This window comes from Panthera uncia (assembly GCF_023721935.1).
Source record: "Panthera uncia isolate 11264 chromosome C1 unlocalized genomic scaffold, Puncia_PCG_1.0 HiC_scaffold_3, whole genome shotgun sequence".
Lineage (NCBI taxonomy): Eukaryota > Metazoa > Chordata > Mammalia > Carnivora > Felidae > Panthera > Panthera uncia.
The window spans coordinates 69173097-69197386 of NW_026057584.1; the positions used below are offsets into that span (position 1 = coordinate 69173097).

At 36.4% G+C, this 24290-nt stretch overlaps 1 protein-coding gene across 2 annotated transcripts in view; it reads left to right on the plus strand.

The window, feature by feature from the left end:
• The window catches only part of IFIH1 (interferon induced with helicase C domain 1), a 59839-nt gene that overhangs the window by 8712 nt on the left and 26837 nt on the right, over positions 1 to 24290 (plus strand). For both annotated transcript variants that reach the window (XM_049615584.1, XM_049615583.1), the window contains exons 2-5: positions 1042 to 1210; positions 4949 to 5095; positions 18497 to 18601; positions 23852 to 24072. In XM_049615584.1, the coding sequence (XP_049471541.1) occupies positions 1042 to 1210; positions 4949 to 5095; positions 18497 to 18601; positions 23852 to 24072 (642 nt within the window). The remainder of the gene's footprint in view (positions 1 to 1041; positions 1211 to 4948; positions 5096 to 18496; positions 18602 to 23851; positions 24073 to 24290) is intronic.

Consider the following 24290-nt stretch of genomic DNA (forward strand, 5'->3'; position numbering starts at 1 on the left):
GAGGTTGCCTATTTTCTCTTCTAGGATTTTGACAGTTTCCTGTCTCACATTTAGGTCTTTCCATCTATTTTGAATTTATTTTTGTGTATGGTGTAAGAAAATCATCTTGTTTCATTCTTCTGCATGTAACTGTCCAGTTCTCTCAACACGATTTGCTAAAGAGACATTTTTTCATTGGATACTCTTTCCTGCTTTGTGAAAGATTAGTTGGCCATACATTTGTGGGTCCAATTCTGGGTTCTTTGTTGTATTCCATTGGTCTATGTGTCTGTTTTTGTGCCAATACCATACTGTCTTGATGATTACAGCTTTGTAGTACAGGCTAAAGTCTGGGATTGTGATGTCTCCAGCTTTGGTTTTCTTTTTCAGCATTACTTTGGCTATATGGGGCCAAATTTTAGGATTCTCTGCTCTAGCTCTGAGAAGAATGATGGTGCTATTTTTATTGGGATTGCATTGAACATGTAGATTGCTTTGGGTAGTATCGACATTTTAACAATATTTGTTCTTCTAATCCATGAGCATAGAAGATATGGTATACATATACAATGGAATACTACTCGGCAACAAAAAAGAATGAAATCTTGCCATTGGCAACAACATGGATGTATGTAGAAGGTATTATGCTAAGTGAAATAGGTCAGTCAGACAAAGACAGATATCATATGTTTTCACTCATTTGTGGAAGTTGAGAAACTTAACAGAAGACCATGGGGGAAGGGGAAGAAAAAATAATTACAGAGAGGGAAGCAAACTATAAGAGACTGTTAAATACAGAGAACAAACTGAGGGTTGTTGGGGGTGGGGAAGGCAGGGAAATTGTGGGATGGGCTTTGGCTTAGATGAGCACTGGGTGTTTTGTGTAAGTGATGAATCACGAGAATCTACTCCTGAGGCTAAGAGCACACTGTATACACTGTATGTTAGCCAACTTGACAATAAATTATATATTTTTTTAAAGTAAATTTTAGAATAAAAAAATAAAATAAAAATGCAAAAAAAGATGTTTTTTCTTTTTATCCTCCTTTTCCCTTAAAACAGATTTCTGCTGCAGAAAGCAATGGAAATGAATCAGGTGTAAGAGAGCTACTGAAAAGGATCGTGCAGAAAGAAAACTGGTTTTCTGCATTTCTGACTGTTTTGCGTCAAACAGAAAACTATGCCCTTGTCGAGGAGCTAACAGGCACCACTTGCTTTGGAAGCAATGCAGGTATCTTATTTTACTAAGAAAGAGTGTACATTTTTCCTAGTGATTGAGAGTTTAATGAAGACTGTAGACACAACACTAAGCACTAAGATAGAATCAAAATTTCAAAACTGGAGGCAATTTGAGAGATCATCTATTTTTTTTCCCCTTTACAAATGAGGAAACTGTTGCCTGGGAAGAAATAAACTTACCAAAGTTCACAAAACTCAGCCAAGTGGGCTAGAATATTGGCAGCTGACCACTAGTCTAACACTGTTTCTATGACCCATCCTATATTGGAAACACAGTGATTACCTAAAAGTTTTACTCAAAATAATTGATACATTGATTAGACAACCAATAAATTGGAAGAAAATATTTTAGTGGCTATTACAACTCTGCTGCATAGTCTTCTGGACATTTATATCAATTTTTAAGGAATTTATTAAATATTTGTTAAAAGGTTAGTAATTACCAGCATATCTCAAATTAATTCCTGTTTCTTCGATCCTTCAAATATTATAATAAAAGTAACATTTTAGAGCCCTTGCACATATATTATTTCTAAATCTAATGTAAACTACCATCTTATTTTTCTTTTCAGGGTATGGATCTTATGTTTTAAAAAATCTCATATGTAAGATAAATCAAAAGCTAATTGGTAATGAATGATTTAAATAGATTAGAGTCACTTCAGGCCTACTTGACTTTTTCTGTTAATCCAGTCATTCCATCATTTGTTCAATTAACATGGAATGAGTGTGAGACACTGTTCTAGGTGACATAGATGTGGACTTAAATGAGACATGCAAAGTTCCTATCGCCACATATGCCTTTCTAATGGAATAAGATACACAGTACACACTTTTCTAAGTTGTTTGTGTGGAATAAAAACAGATAGTTACTCAATTATTAGAATAAACAACATATTATATTTTCATTCTATGTTATTTATAAAATAGCTTGATTTTGCCCAGTAGCTACAAATACACACAAACACACACACACACACACACACACACACACACACACTCATATATACATGTGTATATATCTGTGTATATATATATATATCTGTTGTATGTATGTATATACACAGAGATAGGCAGACAGACACGCACACATCCATGATGAGTTCCCTTTCAGGACCTCATGGAACCATTTCCATCCATGACAAACATTCAAGGGCTTAAATTTCAAAGAGAAAGTGGCTGCAGTCTACATCTGTTTGTTTGTTCCCTGGGAAATAGTGGTCTCAGTGTATCAAGTGATATTAGAAAGGGTAGCCTTTCGGGTCACAAGACCTTGTCATATCCATCCCTCACGTTTGATGGTACCTACCCATTTTACAGTTGTGTTCAGTGGCTTCCTGTTTAGGATGGAGTCTAGAAGATCTGCTCCAAAGTGTCTTCTAGATTCCCCTGATATAGACAACATGTCTGGCCATATTTCTTTCTAAAATATTTTTAAGTTCCTCTAGACAAAAGCTTTGCTAGAAGGGTAGTGTAATTTTAAAAATTACAATTCTTTGAACAAGAGTAATGTGGGTGAATATAGTAAATCCCAGGTAATAGCTACATCGTTAACACCTCGTCACATACACCTGGTGTTCTCATGCCTTCCTCTTACCTTTCTTTACTGCGTGCCACGACTTTGTGTTGATATGAGGTCTTTATGTGTCTGTTTCAGAATGGCTTAGGGACTAAGCCCACGCACATATCTTGGCTGGTCAGGGCCACGCCCTTTGTAAAAGGGGGAAAGTCCTTGTGAAAAGAAAACAGTGGCACCAGCTATCCATCCCCCCTTCCTCCCTCACTGGTCCCACAGCCAGGCCCTCTCGTGGTTGGGGCTTCTCCTCCATTCGACCACTGCAAGTGGTGATGCATGTTGACCCAGCTATGAGCTTCCGTGAGGACAGGGGGCAGCATGCGAAGGGGTCACCGAGCTTCCTCTGAAGGTTGGAAGGACAACACCAATCCCTGGATGGGGCAGCATTTGTGCAGTATCTCAACACCCCGACTGCAGGCAGGTTGCTCCTGATCAACTCACTCCAAAAAGTTGGGCTTAGTTTTTCATTTCCTCAGAACATCCAATCAGAGGAGTTGGGCTTTAAGTTTTGTTTGCTCAACCGTACCTCTTTGGATGGGAATCCAAGCATTTTTCTGGCCTTAATGACCAGAGTAACGTTAGCTGTGACTATTCTTGTGGTGAGGAGCTGCTATGGATGAAATTGTGTTTCCCCAAAATCCATATATTGAAGCCCTAATCTCTAATGTGACTGTTTCTATGGATAGGGCCTCCAAGGAGGTAATTAAGGTTAAATGAAGAGAGAAGGGTGAGCCGTAATCTGATAGGACTGTGGCTTTGTAAGAAGAGATCTCTGTCTCTTTCTCCACCATGTGAGGACACAGTGAGAAGGCGGCCTGCTGCAAAACTCATAGCAGACACCAACCTTGTTGGCACATTGATCTAGGACTTCCGATCTCCAGCACTATGCGAAAGTAAAATTCTCTTGCTTACGTCATTCAGTCTATGGTATTTTGTTATTGTGGCCTGAGCTGACTGTTACAGCAGCCTAGGCTCCAGATCCTGATGCTTCTTGAATCCTGGCTCTTTTACTTCCCTCGATGTGTAACTCTAGAGCAAGTCCTTGGCCTCTCTGTGCCTCAGTTTACTCCTCTGTGCAATGGGGAGAATACTATTACCTATTACCTAGGGCTACTTTGAGGATTAAATGATTCAACATTTCTATCGCACTTAATATGATAAGTGTAAAATAAATTGATTATTATGATTATGAACCCCAAACAAAATGTGTACCTGCAGACATTGCCAAGTCATCTAATAGAGTCCAAAGTCACAACAATTTTCTTTAGGAAATTCTCCACACACAGACATACTTTCTTTAAGATGGGCTAATCCAAAACGATACTTTAAGCAATTTTATTTATGGGATCAGTCTTCGCTGATAGATTGTAGCTGCGAGAGGACAGAAACTTGATTTTTCTTGTAGCTCACATAGTCCCTTAAGAAAACACTCAAAACATGTTGGTTGAAGGAAGGAAGAAAGGCCGTTGGGAGAAATGGAGGGAAAGAGAAGGGAGGGATACAGAATATTTCATTGAATTCCTAAAAAATCTCCAGATATCCAAAATACATGAATTTAGGCTGACATTAAAGCATATGTACATCTCATATAGAACACATAGCGAGGGAACAAAATGGCAAGAGCGCAAGCTAAAGAAAACCACCACCAAATTTGCATTTTCATAATTCAGCCTTAAATATAACTTTGTATCACTGCATCCGTGGCTTACCTCCTACCAGTAATGGTCAGCTAGGACATCATCATGCTCTTTTTGTGACTAGCATAATACTTATTTTACTGTCTTTTTAGATAAAATTTAACCATTACAAAAGAATTACTCACTGTGTCCACATTAAAAATAGAAATACTGTATCATAACAAAAAATATGTTCCTCGCTTTTCAAAATGTCAAAGTATGAAAGTATATTCTGGCAAATTTCTCCTAGAAACTTCCACTTGGTTTTCACAATAACAATAACAGCTATTTATATTGTGTAGAAACTTGCATTACCGTACAATTTACGGTCTGTTTAGAATTTCACAGTACTCCAGTATATGCAGGTAAATGCCTATTAGGAACTCCTGTTTTGTTTTCAGGATAGCAATCACAGTTATGCAGACTCTATAAAAACTTGCATTGCACTATTGTTTACAGTCTCATGCTGTATTCATAGGGACTGAGAGTTTATCACAAGAAGATGGCCCTGAAGTTAAAGAGGGGGTTCTTGCAGCCACGGGTCAGCTAAGTCCAGACAAAGAAGGTCGGGACATGGAGACTCACTCACTGGAATCGTCTTTTGCGGATCCTTGTGTAATTTCAGGTATTTGGAACCTGCACACATTTTACAGCAGTTTACTAATTACGACTTCCAGATACAATCAGTGGGTGGATTGATGACATCACGATCTGTTACACAGAGGGAGAAAATTCAGGCTTTGGGGTTTTGCAAGCATTTTTATTAAAATCTTATTTCTAGACAAGATTACATTTTTCCTTTGTGGCTAAAAATGTTTTCATAACTAATGCAATATTAATATGTGATGAATATGAACATATTTGGTTCTAATTTTGCCTTACAAGGTACCCATGGTCTTTGTAATGTGATAGGCATTTATAAGCATACCTTATTATAGTTCATAGTTTTCAGATACTTTCAAATGTATGAATTAGTTTGATTCATCCAAAGCTCTGAGAAAGTAAAAGGCCGTTCATTATCTTTTTCTTATTTCATAGACTGGGATGTCTCAGAGAGGTTCAGTTTTTGTAGACACCAAAAGCAAGGCTGTAGAAAGGCAGATGAGGGGAGGCTAAATTGGGGTTGGCTTGATTTGCAGTAACTAATTGGTGAGAGAACTGTTTACCGCCATGACCACCTTTCTGATATGAGAAGTCACTGGAACAATAATACCAATTTAATTACATTTCCTTCCCTAATTTTCTCACGATAGGAAGATCTTTCTCCCTTCCCCTTTCCCCACCTAAGGGCTGCATTCTATTTTCATAGGAAATAGTCATTTAAAAGAAACAATTTTTCAGGATCTGTAGTATGCTGGTAAATGTTGAACAAGCAAGTGTCTGGGAGGAAAGAAGGGAAGTCCTGACTTGTAGCATTTGCCAGTCCTCACAGGGCAAATGCTCCCACTAAAGCTGGTGTCAAACCTCCAACATCATGTCCCTGAGCTGGGAAGAGAAAAGAGGGAGCTCACCATGGTGTTAGCATTTCCAGGATGCAGACACGAGGGGCGTAAACAGCATCAACGTCACGGATGATAGTAAATTTCAGGAACACGATAAGGAAGTGATGAGTTTTAAGTATTCATTACCTTGATTTCAATACAATTTATTTAATTATACATTTATATAATTCATTTGCTAATGTTTATTTATGTGTGTATGTATGTATTTATTTCTAGAACTTGAGGGAGAGAGGGTGTGTGCAAGCAGGGAAGGGGCAGAGAGAGAGGGAAAGAGTCTCAAGCAGGCTTCAGGCTCAGTGTGGAGCCGAAGATACGGGGCTCAACCTCGAAACCGTGAGATCATGACCTGAGCCGAAATCAAGAGTCAGTCGCTTAACCAACTGAGCCACCCAGGTGCCCTATATAATTTAATTTTTAAAATGACTGTGTTTGACAGCCTGCTCACAAAATTCCTGAAGATTTAACAATTGGTTTTTGCGAGCCCGTTTAAGCTGACTCTATCACACCACTGCAGAGTTCACTATTTTTTCTCCATTTTTTAAAAATAATCTCTAGCCCCAGGGTGGTGCTCGAACTCACAGCCCTGAGATGAAGAGTCCCATACTCCACTGACTGAGCAAGCCAGGTGCCCCCCAAAGTTTACTATTTTCTACTTCAGAAAAGTAATACAGTTGCATTGCAGAATACTTGGAAAATGTGAAAACATACAAGGAAAAAGTCACCCATACTGCAGCAATGTAGATCTATTACTCTTAACATTTGGGTTATCTATCCTTCTAATCTTTTTACATAAGTGAATGTTTTATACATGGTGGCATTTCTCCTGTGTTCCTAGGTATTCTTCCACAGCCTGGTTTTTAGTGACTTAATATTTCCATTTATTGGGTGATTTATAATTAATTAATCAATTGTTAAATATTTAGGATGTTTAAAAAATCTCTACATTGTGAACAAGTCCCTTAATATCTATGTTTCAATTTAATTCCTTTTTTTAAATTTAATTCTTAAAAGCATAGTACATAACTGGAATTTCTGGATCAAATGATCTCTACAATATTAAAATACCTGATACTTAATGTCAAATTACTTCCAGAAACTTGTACCAAATTACATGTTCTTCGGGAGTATACGAGTGTGTATTGCCCTGATGTCTCTTCTACAAAAAGAGGTAATTCTTCAAACTTTGCCAATCTGGTATCTTGCTACTTGAATTTGAATTTTTTGATTTCCAATGAAAAGCATTTTTATAAGTTTATTCTTTTTGTTGTTGCTAGTTGCCTATCTATTTTTCTGTTAGTGTATTAATATTCTTCTTGATGGTTTATATGAACTATATGAAACATGTAGGATAGCAATCTTGTCATAAGTAGCACCAGTGTGTATTATAGTTTGCCTGCTATTCAACCTTGTGCCTTGTTTATAGTTTTTTTGTGTGTTTTTTCTTCTCTTCTCTTCTCTTCTCTCTTGTCTTTTCTCTTCTTTTCTTTTCTTTTCTTTCTTTATTATTTTTTTTAATGCAATGCTTCTCAGGCTTTCCTGTGTGTCTGAATCACCTAGGGGAGCCGGTCTTCCTGAAATGCATTCTGATTTAGTAGGTCCTGTGTGGGGCCTGAGATTCTGTCTTCCTCACATGCTCCCAGGTGACACTGTACTGCTGGTCCTGGACCACACGTTAGGTAGTCAGGCTTAATATATAGAATAGCAAAAACTTGAATTCTAGAGGGTTGTTTTTTTTTTCATTTGAGCAGCTGCACTTTCTTTCAGAAATCGTGAACTGATAGGAATGCCCAAATGTACTATCTGAATGTAGGTTTGTCACATTTTAACATACTTCCTTGGTAGGCTACCTGACGTCTCCGTGGGTTACTGGCTACTTTCTAAATCCACCCTAGAAAGAATCAAAGACAGGACTGAAGCCGGCAGACGATCCTGCATCTCAAATGCGAGTTTTTCATCAAAGGTTGCCAGCAATGCATCTCATCAGCCTGTAGTTTATGTATCTACAGAGGATTCTGAGTCTCAAAGTGAACAAAATTAAAGGCAAAACTTTAAAATTTTTCTATTTTCTTACTAGTTCACATAAAACTTTAAGTTGCATTTTGTGAAAAAAAAAAAAATCTAGAACGTAATAATGGCCTTAGGGGACAGAAAGGGTTTTTTTTGTGTGTGTTTTGTTTTGTTTTTTACCCCTCTTGTCTTCCCTCTCACCCTCCCTCCCATTTGATCTCTGTACCTTTTGATTCTTTCATGTAACAAACATTTATTTAACTACTATCACGTCCCAGGCATGCAGTGTTCAGTGTTTAGCACTGCAAATACCGTGGGGGAACGTAAGAGAGGTGGGCTTCTGCTCTCATGGAACTTTCAACTGATGGGCACGTCAGTCAAACAGTAGTCACTATGTGGCTGCACAGTAAGTGCTAATAACAGTCATACAGTAAATGCAAGTACAGCCTATTAAAACATGTGCTGGTCTGAGAACCTGTGAAAGTATAGTATGCTAACAGTGATCTGACAACCCCACCCAATCCAGAGACTTTAACGACCTTCAGGTTTGTAGGATCCTTATGCCGTATGGACTTCCCTGTGCACATGGGAGCAAGTCAGTCCAATCCATTCTAGCCCTTTTCAGAGAAGTAACGAAGGGTAATTTATTTATTAAAATGTAGTTCCTTAACCTTAGGCCTTAGACACCACTACTCATAGATGCTATGGATCATTCCAAGTGTGTGTTTATTTTCTTATTGCTCTCCAGAACTAAGATGACGGATATAAATAACTTTTAAAGTACCATTAGTCCAAAGCAGCTACTGATGTTTTTTTGCTTCAAGTTTTTGTTGCAAAATTTACGGTAGGAAGATTTTGCCTATCCTGTCATCCTTTCGTAGAGTTAGCAATCAAAATAAAGGAGGAGTTATCCCATAGTTTCTGATATGCATTTGCATAATTTTGTTTTTTGTATTTTATCGATACTGGTAATGTATAATCTTTATTTTGAATTCTAATATATTGGATTAAGATTTCATATACAGCTCAAATATAGTCAATGCTACCAAAGTAGCATTGAAAGAAACGTATTACTTAAGCTGCACACATTCTATAAATATGAATTTTCATATGCAGAAAGAAAAAATGTGACTTGAATTATTTCTAATTTTAAATTGACTCCTCTAATTTTTATTTCTGAACCAGTTTCTAAAATATTTTTTCAGTGCATAGTCTTGGTGCATACAAATGGTAATTATTTATAATTTCAATGCAAAGTTTCCTTGTATGTTGTTTGTTAGCCCTTTTTACTCCTTGACACACCTGACAGGGTGAGATCTACTACCGCTGGGAACAGTAGCCCACCCTGAAACCAAGTTGAATCCCATTTCTCCTTCATCCTTGGGGTGATGTATCAGGATTCCCTAGTAGATGGCTCTGGAGAGTGATTTTGTCCTGACTCCACACTGGGGGCTGGCATTGTTCTTCCTCCCTCCTTCCAACTATGTGCTTCCCATTCAAAACTGGTTAATAAGTGAGATATACCAATTTTTAAAATTTGCCTTCTTCCAAATTAACCCAATAATTTCAAAAGGATATTTGAATAGTTCTCAGACTATGAGTAGAATTTTAATGCTGGATGGTATAGTCCTGCTTTCTAAAGTCACTGGCCATCTCTCATAACGAGAAAATATTGGAAAACCCCCAACTCCCAAGAAAACATCAGAGGAACACAAAGCCCACGTTCATTTTCTTCCATTGAAAATATTTTAATTATAGAAAATACAAAGTTAGCTGGATTATTTTAATTCTATAGGCTTTCAGTAAAATTGGTTGTACAATTTTTAATAGTCTATTTTTAATAGTCTTTAATAGACTGTTTCTAATAGTCTGCTGTTACTGCTTTCTCAAAACAAGCACGTGGTTCTTCTACACCGACCTTTACATTATACTATTTCAGGAATTAATGATCTATAATAAAATAAAAGTAAAGAAAATGAGGTTCAAAACAAAATAAAACGCGTATTTGTAATAAACTTACTTTTATGCAGAATTTCACATAAAATCTCCCAGACTTCTTTTATCATTCGGTCTTGGATCTTGATTAGGAAAACTAGAAAATGCCAGTACCTCATGTCGGCCAGCAGAGGGCGCTTTTACATTAAAAAGAGAATGGGATTCACTGTTCCAGTGTGGAAGATTATAATGTAACTGTAGAATGTGCCATGTGTGAATATACAGTGCGCATGACTGTGAATGCATGTGTATATTTTGATTTATATATTCGTTCACGTGAAGATTTTAAAATTCCACCCCAGCTAATGAGCTTACCAACCTGCTTGTTTTCAGACTTTAATACCTTCTTTTTCATATTCCCCCATATGTTCCACTCCTTAGGTTTATCCGGTGACATTATGCTTTGGAATATATTGTGGATATATTTTGCATAGATCATGTTCTGTAGGAGGGGTTTAAAAATTGACCTTTATAAAACAGCCTCCTTCTCCCTGGCCCAATCTGTTATAGCACTTTTTTTGTTGTTGTTTTGTTTTGCCTTTTTATAGACCAAAGTCCAATCTTAGATTTGGTCTATACTAATTTCTGTAAAAATGCCACAAAATTTATCCTTGCACTTGAAGACCAGAATAATGTTTTATGGCACCAGCCTCTAGAAATTTAGAGATTTTTAGAATCTCTAGAAAAAAAAATACCATATAGCATTTAAGACCTCAGTGGAAAAGATGATCGATAAAGCAACATACAATAAGATTGTGTCAAAATAACCCACACTATTACAGGATTGGTTTGACTTAAGATAACTATCCTTTACTTCTATATTTTGCTAAATTTAAGTACATTAATTATTAGAACTAGAAATACTACTGAGGCAATCTAAAAGGCAAATACTAATTTGAGCTGAGAGAGAGAGAGAGAGAGAGAGATGCTGTCCCTGCTGATGTTAGTGTTTGCTAAAGGTTAATATGGGTTTCTATTTTATTTGAAACCTACCTGGAGCTATCTAAGTTACTTATATGACTTCTAATCGCTTAATAGTTCCACGAGGGTTGTTGTTCATATCTCAGGAATGAGGCCATAGGTATTTTGACAGAAAGGCTATCCCTGGTGTGCAGCTATGACATGCTGGGTTTATTTTCCTGACATCCTTTCATGGCTACAAACCAAAAACTTCTTTTTTTTTTTAGCACCGTTTTAACAAAGGCGGCGGGTTTTATTTCAGTTTGATGCTCAGGCCTTACCTTCTCTATTTAGCATGCGGATGAAGACAAGAAGCCACAGAGTGAGTTCGTCAGGTCTTGTTACCGAGAGAACCGAGTCCTGGGGGTATTGCCTTCACCCTCAAAGAGTTTAGAACCCAGTTCCAGAAAACAAGTTATGGCCCCCCAAAGAGAAACAGTCACTGTCCAGAGCGAAAGAGAGAATGTGTTCAGGGACAAGGAGGGAAGACTTGGGAAGGAAGGAAGGTGCAGAGACAGCCTCCCCGAGGAGGAAGCGGAGACCTCGGTTCATCCAGTCCTGGGTTGGGTCTGTGCACAGAAGCGGCAGGCAGCATTTCAGACCGCATGGGCACTGTGAGCAAGAGAGTAGGTGTAGGAAAGTTCAAAGTATGTTTAGGGTGAGGGGTGTTAATAATGCGGAGGGCTCTGCATGTGTGGGAGCAGGGCTTGTGGGGAAAGTTTCCATACTGCTCAGTTTTGCAGTGAATCTGAAACTGCCCTGAAAACAAAAGTCTATACAAAATGAATCTAGCTATAGTAAACACAACAAAATTCTATAACTATGGATGTAGGAGAATAATTCGGTTAAGAGGGGAGCATTTATGGAGGAGGATGGGTGAGATAAGACTTCTTATATCAATGAGTGTTAATGGGTTTCTCCATAGTTTTTATAAATGATTTTTCTAAGGCAAAAAAAAATACTCTTACAAGTTTATCATTCATCGTTTGGCCAATTATGAAATACTAGCACAATGCACGCCTGATCGTTTTAGATGATGTTTGTGGGAGAATCCTTAATCGGAGGAATGAATCCTCTGGGTAGCTGGAACCGGCTCCCACTGGTTTGCAGGAGCCAGATGCACACATCTCTGCTCAGCTCCACTCTGTGACATCATGCTGGGAGCTTGAAATCAGCCCTGGCAGGAATATTTACACCATGGAAATTAACAGACGCTTCTATATCGTGGCTTTCCCCCCCAAACAGCTGACCATTGAGCATTTATCGGGACAACCTTAAATGTATCTCCCCATACTTTCCTCACATTTGCTTAAGCCTGCTTAACTTGAATACTTCTTCCTTAGGGGTGCTTACCAGCCGAATTAGTTTACAATTCATCTTCTAGCTTGACATCCCTAAACCTTGTTACTGCCAAGACTTACTTCCCATGTGGTCATCTAGCTTTTCACTCATAACTTTTTCACTCCGGGACTTTTTGCCTCTGTTACTGACTGGCAGTGAATGAATGAGTCTAGTGGATATGGTTATCTCCACAACCCTGTATTTTAATAACTGTCTTTATATATTGGGACTCAAGTCCAAAGGCTAAAGGGTCTAGATGATTTAAGCCAACACTATTACTTACACACAATTCAAATGTAATTCTGACGGAAACACTTCGGCAGTATAAATTCTATAAACAGGAGCAAGGAGCTCCGTGGATAGCCATGTGGGCCTGTGGCTCTAGGAGAGTTTTTTCTCTTTGGGGAACTCATTTCCTAGAAGCTTGGATCCAGGAGAGAATATGCAAGGTGGGTGGAGGTGGCTTCTCTCCATTCTGCGGGAACACATGTTCCCTGGCACGGAGAGCAGAATCTGACAGACCAAAATGTGAGCGCGTGTGTGTGTGTGTGTGTGCGCGCACACACACACACACGCACAAATCCATATACATAGAGCTGAAAATAAAAGTCATCTATTTCCTCTCAAAAAAGATTAAGGATAAGTTATTTCAAAAGAAAAGGAGTGTTTGAGTGTTAGGATACTTTGCATTTTAGAAAAAAAAAAAGACAAGAGGTCTTAGCAATGTGTCTGATCCAATTATAGGAGCCCACAGAAAAGCACAGAGTCAAAGGAACCCACAGTGGGAGGAGAGTCCAGAATAACTTTATTGGTGGTCTTGAGGGGTTTGGCTAGTATAGCTCCTCAAAGAAGAGGAAGGGAAAAGAAAGAAAGTGATAAAGGTTCATCTTAGTCCTCAATGTACACATCACAAAAAGCCTGCTTTTTCCATATGGGCAATACTCAACTGTTGTTCATTTTTAAGTACCAGTAAGAGCTATTGAAACAGGACCCTGAGAGAGAGAGAGAGAGAGGAAGAAAAGAAAGAAAGAAAGAAAGAAAGAAAGAAAGAAAGAAAGAAAGAAAAAGAAAGGTGGGAGGGAGGAAGGAAGGGAAGAGAGAAAAGAAAGAAGTAAAGAAAGAAAGAAAGAAAAGGAAGAAAGAGAAAGGAAGAAAGAGAGAAAGAAAAACTAAATAAGTATTATTAGTAGTATGAAAATAAACACACTTAGGAAGCCCACGCAGTAGTTTTGGGCATGCCCATACATGCACATGTGTTTGAATCTTGAGGGGTACTCTTTGACATTCCAGGGTGCGTGGGTTATGAAACCAGGCAAAGGGGAAGAGCTAAAGAGGTGAAGCTAAAATGCACCACAAGGTCAGAACTAGAATAAATATCAAAGTACTGTGACAAGTGAAATTAGATTATTTGCAGACCTTGTAAGCACTACCTCTCAGGGGGAATGGGATCTGCTGGTGCCCTTCTTTCTCAACGAGTACAGGCCCTGGCCCCTTGCACTGCTTCCTGCTCTAATACAAAACCACTTTTCGGCAAAGAGAATGTATGACAGCCAGGGGTAAAAAAAAGAGAAGTATTCTGTGGGGTGAGAAACACATCTAGATTGAAAATGGTTGGGGGGGGGGGCATTACCTGTCAGGAATAGAAGAACCAATCTGTATCTTACCTAATGAAGCTTAGCCCTTAAATTGAATAAACAATATCCTTACAAATTAATTGTTATAATAGCACTGGCCAGTAGAGGGCATACTTTACATTGAAATAGATCTAAAAAGGCCTTCAACCAAGAGGTTTTTTTCATATGAATTTTTTTTTTAACTTCAATATTTTTGGTTCTAAATGGTTTAAAAATATTTTAAAGTATTTAAAGCCTAGAAGATGTTAAATGTGAAATTTCTCAGATTCCAGTTAATATTTCTGCTTTATTAGTAAAATATTCAAGTTGTGATTGCAAAACGAGGCATTTTTTCCATGGCTTACGGACTGGTCTTAGGATCATTGTACTCAGAGCTGTTCTTTTTTTGTGCTGTTTACAAAGTTATTACAGAAAATCCTATCTTTTAATTGGATGAGTATCATTTTCTTTCATTCCAAAAAAGTTTGATATAAATAACTGCTTTTTTCTTTTTTTTTTTTTTTTAACAGTTAGGAATTACCAACATTTTCTAATCTGTTTTGTAGCCAGCTTTGATATTTTCCCTAGAGGAAATGACAGCTATATAAAAGTTAACTAAACTTATTATATAATGTAACTCCAATATTCAAAAGCCCATTTAAGTAGCAACTTCATGAGAATTTAAGATTTGTTCCTCTTCAAGATTCATTTCCTTTATCTAACATAATCATTCTCAAAATAAATGAGAAAATAGAAACTACTATCTATATTTTAAAATTTTAAGAAAAAAAAAAAGGTTAAGTCACTTGTTAGCAGTGGCTGAGCTCAGATCTGGAGATCGATCTGTTTGACTCCATAGCACATGTTCTTTTCATGGCAACACCCTGCCTCCAATTGACTACTCTATTTTATCTGATCTATTTTAAAATCATAGACACATGACTTTACTCATCAGAACATAAGTCCAGATTGACGTACTGTGAAAAGTACAAAAGATGAAACAAAATAATCCTATATAAATCAATTACAGGAATTCTTGGGTTATTAACTCAATAGCTTGGTTTAATTTTGGCATCACACAATCACTTGATCTGACCTTATGTGTGTGTGTGTGTGTGTGTGTGTGTGTGTATGTGTGTGATTTTTTTAAACATGATTTCTCTTAAGTGACTGCAGGAAGAGAATCTCTGGGAAAGACATTTTTAATGTTATGGGAGTTTCAATATATTTTCTTTTATTGTTCAAGTTATTTCCTCTAGTACTTCTCTTTCTATGAAATAAAAAAATATATATCAAATGCATAAAGATTCGCTGCCTAGGAAACAAAATTATTTTTGTGTTGAGAAAGTAGAGATTTTATATATCCTCAAAATGACAAAGAAATAAACCTCTATATATTCACTTTCATTTTCATAATTATCTCTAGCAGAATTATTCCAATTAATTTTGTTTACAAGGATGGAAGTGTTCCTCTTTTATATATGTGCAGAAAAGAAAATTTCAAAAATAAGTGTGGATGTTTAAATGTAAAGTAAACGAAAGTCTATCGATGAAATCAGAAATGTGAGCAAAATAAAACAATCTCTCTAGCTTTTTTTCCCCTTGAGAAGATAAACCGTTTCAAGATTGCTAGAAAATTCGACATTACAATGAAAATGTCTATATGCTTTAAAACGACAACAAAAACCAACTTTCATTTCACTTAACACTATTAGATATAGGATTGTTTGCTTGTTTACAAAGCTTCACACAAAGCATCAGCCATTGCGTGCTATCAAATAAAAAGCACTGGAATAGTGACTGGACTCGGATCCAGAAACTGGGGCCCCATTATGGCTGTGTGGTCAGGATAAATCATTTAACTTCTCTGAGCCTTGGTTTCTCATCTATAAAACTGAGGTGACAATGGATATCTACCACACAGAATAGAATGTTGAGGTTTAAAATGTAATTTACATCTGTGAAGGTACTGAGCTCAGTGTTTTCTTAACACACTGCAGATTTGTTTGTTAAGATCAAAATAATCCAGGTAACAAGCTTAATTAATAATACCCTATTTGGGGTCACAACTTTCTTTAATATTTATAAATTAATCATGCACGTTGTGTTAAATAGCTTCCCCAAACTTATATATGTTAGAACAGAGCTTGGGGAAAACTTTGACTTTACATATACACAAAATAGTTTTAAGGTTGTTGTTGAACTGCTAATGATTAGAGAATCAAATGAAAATCAAGTGCATTACACTTAATGGGAAACAAAGATACAGGGTTAATTTTAAATAATACTCGTATTTTTCGGTATTTTTGGTATTATCTTCAGTTCTCAATACCCTATTTAAAACAACAAATGAAAAGCATGTCAAAATTTACTTTTTTGCTTCAGAAATCCTAGTCTGTATTTCTAGATCTAGAATTATCCTTGCAATGACATTTTCCCCATCTCATTTTACACCTTGCCTTTTCCTTATAAATCTTATTCTCTTTTCATCAGTACATCTGCCCCAAACGCTCTTCTGCTTGACAGTTCTATCCCACACTCGCCTCTAAGCTTCTAACAAGGCATACCTCTGGGAATTGCAAAGTGCCATATTTAAAATCTCTCAGTGAGATATACAGGTTTTCCCGTGTAGTCATAAGGGATTCCTCAAATCTGAGTTTGAGAGCTAATCTACGACAACTGGTAGGCACAGTATTTTCAAATTAGTATATTTGTGTTGTGCTAATATACTTAAACAATATGCGTGTCCGTTGAGAATTTTTCCACAAATTCCTTATCAGCTTTCTTTGAACTTAAAAAAAAAGATATCTTACATATTTGATTGGCATCAGTTATAATTCCATTATATTTCCTGCTAACTAGGCTTATTGGAAGGGAGATATCGCAGATGTCGTAGATGCTCAATGGAGTACTAGTCAGCAATAAAAAGGAACAGATTATTGATATGAACAACAAGGATGCATCTTGAACGTGTTAGGTTAAGTTAAAGAAATCAAACAGAGGCTACGTATTGTGTGAATCCGTTTATATGATTTTCTGGAGAAGGCAAAGCTATAGGGATAGAAATTAAATCAGGGACTGCTAGGGGGCAGCACGAGGAAAATGAAAACAAAGGGGCTTGAGGGGACTTCTGAGGTGATAGAAAAATCTTGATTGTGATGATGGTTGCAAAACTATATACATGTGTCAGTGTCGACAAACTAAACCTACCTAAAAAAAACAACCTAAAAAGAATGATTTTCATATTATCTAAATTGTACCTTAATACACCAACTTAAAAAAAAAAAACTGGTTAAGGAAAAAGAAGATACTTGTAGTTTTGAGGAGTTGTATATGGTCTTTTTCCAGAGAAATTTTATTGATAATATACTATGTGTGTGTTTCAACCGGTTCTGTTACTAGCCCTAAATGGGTGGCACTCACACTAGTTTCAAATAGCTAACGGCTACTTTATGTAATTTGTTTTGTGCATTTGGGAGCTTTAGCATGAAGTGATAATTATGCAACAAGTATAAATATTATGAAATGTTGTTCGTTGTAAGAAGAACGGTATTTAATGGAACTCCTGTCCTAATACTAATCAACAACTTGATTTTTATTTCATTTTCCAATTATCAGCACTGAAGTTGCAGTGGTAAGAGTTTATTGTACCTAATATTACTTACTGGTTATCAAATTCTGGAGGGTGAATTGTACTAGCCCCATTTTAAATGAGGGCAAGTTAGGCTCAGAGCAACCTCAACAGCAAATTTCACAAGTCCTGATTCCAGGGCTGGCGTTTGCTGCCATCTTTCATTTACTTTTCCCAGCTTAGCAATAGTTCTGATCCCTGTGGATAAGATGGCATAAATCCTTGGCAATAAACTGTAAAGAGGGAAGTCTTCCCTAGAGGGAAAAAAAGATTTTCCAAAGGAATTGATGCTGAGTACTGAAAACCAAAAATCGGGATTAACAAGTTAAGGGAACGCTCTTGACATTCATCCTCATGGTGACTTTTTGATGGAAGCTTAGTTTAATTGTAGTAAAGGAAAACATTTATTTCCAGCCTCACAGAAGCTTCCATTACAACTGCAGTGCCAGGCTTTAATGATATTCCTTTTGAGCAAATTCTTTGTGAGATTTTGAAGTAATGTTTATCGCTGAACTGTTCTTTTCAGAACCAATCAATAGAACCATGTGGTTTATCAATTCTTTATCCTTTATTAATTCCCTGCCATATTATGTTAAAATAACTCGGTGGTTTCTGTGTAGTACTTTTTGTCTCAATGCCACCATCAAGCCTAGATCTTCTCTTCTTGCACAAAACTTAACATGGTGGGGGGACATCAAAAGTCACACGTGTTTACAAATTTGTATTTGCTCTCGAATCGGATGTATGATACTTCAAGTAGGTATATGTGTTTGATTCACTACCCGACAGCTGCTCATCCATAGTAGACTTTTTAAATGTTGCTTGCCAGGAACTCTTACCTTTTATTCATAATTGTCTGGGTGTGCCTTTTCCACTTGCATTGAACTGTATGTACTGTGTGCTGTAGAGGTGTGCAGTTAAAATACGTTTATTCTCAGAAATATTTTTAAAATATTTTAAAATGTTTTCCTTTGCAGAATCAGACACAAGTTTGGCAGAAGGAAGTGTCAGCTGCTTAGATGAAAGTCTTGGACATAACAGCAACATGGGCAGTGATTCAGGCACCATGGGAAGTGATTCAGGTACTGCCTAACTGTTGTGTAAACCTTAAAAAGTGTGAAATAAGACGCCATATAGTGGAAAGCATGGGGGCTGTTCATACCCTCCCTAATGTATTTATGCAATTAAAGCAATTCTTTTCTCTAGTTGAAGTAGTTTTGGAACTTTGCCATTCACTTTCTTCAAAAGTACAACTTATGAAAGTCTTAGAATCAAGCTCTCTAATTTTTGATCCAGTACTTATCTTTTTGGTGTCGATAAGATTATGCATATGCCACCTTCCATAGAATTATGTCATCTATTTTATTTATGCTGTCTGTTTCAGTTAATTTGACTGCATTTAAATGATGTATTCAGTTTGGTACATGTGTTCCAAACCTTATTTTTTTTAATTAAAATACTTTTAAAATAAATCAATTAATACTGTCAATAAGATGATGGTGACTCTGTAGATTAGCTGCAGATAACAAGAGTCCTTTTAAAATGAAAAACTAAAAATGACACGTGTAGTTAAGAGAGTTTCAGTTTCCCTAAATGTCTCTTGCATAGGAGTAGAGTTTGCAAAAACACTTTTGTCACTAAATGAGAACTTTATTAGGTGTTTCCCTAATTGCTCCCTCTATTAGCTGGTAGCACACCAGCAATAAACCAGAGCGCCTCTTCTCAATGCCACACTTTAGCAATACCTCCTGTTATCAGATTGCCTAAATGTTGTCAGTCTGGTCAAATTCATATCGCTTCTTTCTGTTGATTGAATGTGCAGTTCCAATGATTACTACTGAACTAAAATGTTAACATTTTCTAAGAATAGGTGATAGATCCTCAGAGATTTGTTATACACCTCTCTATATTCGTCTGGTGTTTGAAGTATCTCACAATTAAATTAACAAATTATAAACAAACAAAAAATGCTTTGCAATGTGGCCAGCTAAGAATCGGTAGGAAATTGGCAAATTCAGAAACACAAATTACTTTTGTATTCATTTGTTTTGTGACTGAGTTGTAGAAAACACTTGGAAAATGTTGTGTATTTCAGATTACCCTGCATTGTCTGAAGAATTATAGAAATTTAGCTAGAATAGTCCTGAAGGGACAAAATCATTTACATGAAAATGGTCATCTGCTCTAAAAGCTTTCCAAGCTTTTAAAGGGTTAATTCATTTTCTGTTCACTGCAGGCAGTGTTTATTAAGTTATTGCCCTATGCTTAGTTCTGTGGATTGTATTTGAATTTTCTATACTTGCTATGCAAACAACTGTTAGATTTAATAATTAACATTTCTATTAAATGTTATTGCTGTTAGAACTCAAACTGTGCTCTAGCTAATATTTAACATCTTTATGGTTGTTTTAAGCTTCTGGACCTCATCCTAATTTTTGTTTGTCTAAGTAAGGGCTTTTCAACAATATTCATTCATTCAATAAATATTTAATGGGCATCCCCTATGTGTTGGCCATTTTGTCTATTTAGAGCTGTTAGCAAATGTAACTATTTACTGATTTTCAGTCCTCAATGTGGCATGAAAGACGTGATAAATCTGAACGCAACCTACTTTTAAAAAGCAAATACATTTTCGAAGGCAAATACATTTGAAGACAAACTCATTTTCAAAGGGCACCCATTGAAGTTCTAGATGGGGTCAGTGCTTAGAAATGAAGAATTACTTCGCATAGTGGGTAGTAAAATTCTGAATTTGTAAAATTATGAGATTTCTTTCCCTCAGGTGCATCGTGTAGAGTGAATTAGAAATCAGTTCAAAAAAGGTTTAGATAAATTGCAAATTGGTAAACATGCATTTAATTTCTAAAAATCATCACAGTGTTTGTGATTATATCTTAACCTTTCAGGCTGACAGCAAAGGGACTCTATTTCATATGTCCTTTGTCCACCTTCAACAGTTACATAATGGGACATAAGGCTCATGGATGTGACCCAATACCATAACATTGTGTTCCTTTGTGGAAGTATTTCATCATAGGAAAACACGATTAGTAAGGCTCCTAAAGTTTAAATATTCTAATTATGCTAGGGAAGGCTTTTTTGTTTTTCTGTTTCTCATTTTTAGAGAGATACACTGCATCTCACAAAGTGGCAATGTTGTTGGCAATACGCATTGGCCTGATATGTAGAAAGTATTTCCTTACTATTTCGAGGTAATACCTATTAATATTTGTCCAGCTGGAATGGCGTATTTTTCCGTGGTTACATACTATAGGTAAAGGAATACTTTGTCGATTTCAAACACATGCAGTGACAGACCTTTTCTCTCCAAGAATAACTCAGCTGTCAAAATCAATGTGAGAATGAAATGTGCCACATGGTGTAGTTCCAATAAAATGTTATTATTTAAGTCCTATTTGATTTTATTTTTTGACCATTTATATGGCATAGTATAATTTCAAGGTCTTCAATCAATATTTGTTGTAGAGGAAGGGCACAGTGTTATTCAAAGCTTGTGCATATTTTAAATACCACATTCATTATTGCATTTAATTGATTTTGCTTTTCAAAGCAAGCCAAAAAGAAACAAAAAAACAAACAAACAAAAACCCAAACATTTCTTTTATAAAGGAAATTGGCTCCTGGCTCCTTGACACCCGCCCAGTTCTCTCCTTCTGGTGACAGAGAAGAGAAAATTCTCTTTTCATTGCTTATGTGGATAAATTCTTCCATCCCTATGTCAGAGGATGTGATAAGGCAAGAATCAGGCTGAATATTTAGCACTCACCCAGCTCTTCTTTGGATGCTGTTCTCACAATGAATCCAACTCTGATTTTTTCCATATTCACTCTGTGTTTCTCTTTTAAACTTGGGGCTACCCATCAAGTTTCCTAGAGTTGACTCAAAAGTATGGAAGCTAATAGAGCTATCTGTCTAATAGCCAGACATTGTTAGTGGCTGCAGCATACAGTGCTTTAGACCCTGAAGTCCTTGAAGACAAGGACTCCATTCCTGGGGCTGCATGGCACATAAGAGCCACCTAGTGAATAATTACTGCACAATGAATTAGTGGTGCATGATGAGGTAAGTAGCAGGGAAACATCACAACTTTGGCTCTAGAATCAAATCTTGAACATGATAGTCCTTTTAGCTTCCTAACTCATCTTACACTTTTCAGTATAATAAATAGCTAGTATGCATAAGTGGTATTGATGTTGTGCTCATTTGACTTAGTTTTAGATTACTTGGGAAAAAGACAGAAAATTGCTCTAATTTCTCTTTTTAATTTGTATCACCCAAGGATATAGTAGGAAGAGTGAAAAATAAAAAGGGGAAATGATTAAAGAAGTACATTTAACTACTACGAGGGAACCAGAATTTTATTATTTGTAAAAATCCATGCAAAAATATACCTGGAGTGAAATTAAACAAAGGGAATCTGTTAATATCTTTTAATGAATTTCCTAAATTAAAAATCAATTTAGCAAAAGTAAATAACTGGATCTTGGTGTTAAACGCAATTTAAAATACATCTTCCTTTGCAAATATTCTTGCTCTTTTGGAAGTTAGGTAATCAATGCTGGTAATGTAGGTAGAATGGTAGGATTTTGATAATCTATAAAAGCCACTTAGCAGAGAAGTAATGATATTCTTAAATAAATCTGAACCTTACATAAATGTAATAGAAGATGAATCATTATGATTGCTGTAGAGTTCAAAACAAGCATGGAGAGCAAACTTGTAAATGCATATTTTTAAATGCTGGTGATCTTAAATGAGTTTCTCCTGAAAATCATATTAAATGAATCGGCAGATGATCCAATGATAACTTAAATGTATTGCATCTTTGTTTACTCATCCATACAGAAGACAAATTTCCTGCCAGGTTAGTAGATGACTCTTACTAAGTGGTATTTGGTGTGAATTTTCCTACCTATGCAGATAGGACTATCACAACAAGTTAAAACCCATTTAAATAGAATCATCCAGTTGCTGAAATGGAACCATCAGCAATTTTTGTGAAGTTAATGGGATTATGTTGGTTTAGTTTTTTTGCAATCATTGATAAGAGAAAGAACACTTCATGTGTAATGAAGTACTAAGTGCTGTCATTTCATTTTTTCCTTATGACTATATAAAGCATAAGACAGGCTTTTAAATTGATATAATATTTATTTTACTGCATTCCACATGATAGGTTATACATTTTTAGATCTTTTTCCCCTGGCTAATATAGATAAATCTGGTCACTTTTATTTATTTCTTTTCTTTTCTTTTTTCTTTTTTTTTTTTTCCCTCCCCGAATCAGGTCACTTTTAAACAAAACATGTTTAAACCAAGATATGTTATAATGATTTTATTCTAATGTTCAAAGAATTAATGTATATTAGTACTTTATCAGAATTTTAAATTCAGAAATCTATATTAACTGGAAATATTTTTTATATATTGCATGGTGAGTTTCAGGAAAATACAAAGATGTGGAGAATACATATAAGGAAGTGATAAAGACCAAAATTCAAAACTAAATTTATCACAATTCAGTTCAAACCAACAAAATTATTTTTCATCTTTTAAAGACAACCTATCAACTAAAGGCTTGCATGGGAAGTTTTTCCCCTTCACCCTTGTTTAATCTAGCTACCTCACATGGCAAAAATAGGATTTTTTTTTTTTTTTTTTTTTTGCCATTTTAGAGTTTGGGAATAGACAGATGATAGATAGACAGGCAGACAGACAGACAAACAAGCCTTGGGATATTTGGTTGTCAGATAAAGTTTTTCAAATGAAGGAAAGTAGCATTAGCTATAATATCTTCTTTGCAATTAAAGGTAAGGGCTGGGGAGGGGCAGATACAGAACAAAGAGAACTAATGACTCCTGCTTTCCCAATTCCTCTTGATTCATAGGTATAAAGTCTAAAAAGAAACAAGTAGGGCATAAGGGCTCAACCAAGAATTGGAAAGTCTGACGCATTAAGAACTGTTACTGCCAATCCTGTACTACAGCCCTTTCTGCAATTTCCCCTGGCTTTGCTCACTCTGTGAAAAGACTCTCCCCTGTTCCCTCCCCTCCCTGCCCACCATCCTGTTCATTCCCTCCCCAGGAACTTCCACCCCCAGGCCACTTCCATGGTGGAGTGCCTGGTTGTATCCTGCAAATGCCAAGAGAGCTGACACCCATTTGGTATGGAAAAATAGAAAAATGGATTGCGTTGGACCACACATGAAAGGGAATTTAAACCACAAGAAGCCTATGTTCGGTTTTAGACTTCCTAGCGTTAGTTGTTTTATTGCCCATTCCCTTACTTTTCTACCTTTTAATTTCCTTCAGAGGAAGAAAATGTGGCAGAAAGAGCATCCCCTGAGCCAGAACTGCATCTCAGGCCCTACCAAATGGAAGTTGCCCAACCAGCCTTGGAGGGGAAAAATATCATTATATGCCTCCCTACAGGGAGTGGGAAAACCAGAGTGGCTGTTTACATTGCCAAGGATCACTTGGACAAGAAGAAAAAAGCATCTGAACCTGGAAAAGTTATAGTCCTTGTCAATAAGGTATTCAAATCGCACATAATACAACTGTGTTTATTTTCACTTTATTATTCTGACGCATTTGTAAAATGACACTATAACAATGGATCGCACGGATTTAGTGTAATTAAGAGTAATCTTTTATTTAATTTATATCTTTGCTTTTACAGTTAAATGATATCTAAGTTATTAGCTTTTAAAATGATTTTGCTTCATAAGACCAGAGCAAAGATCAAATAGCT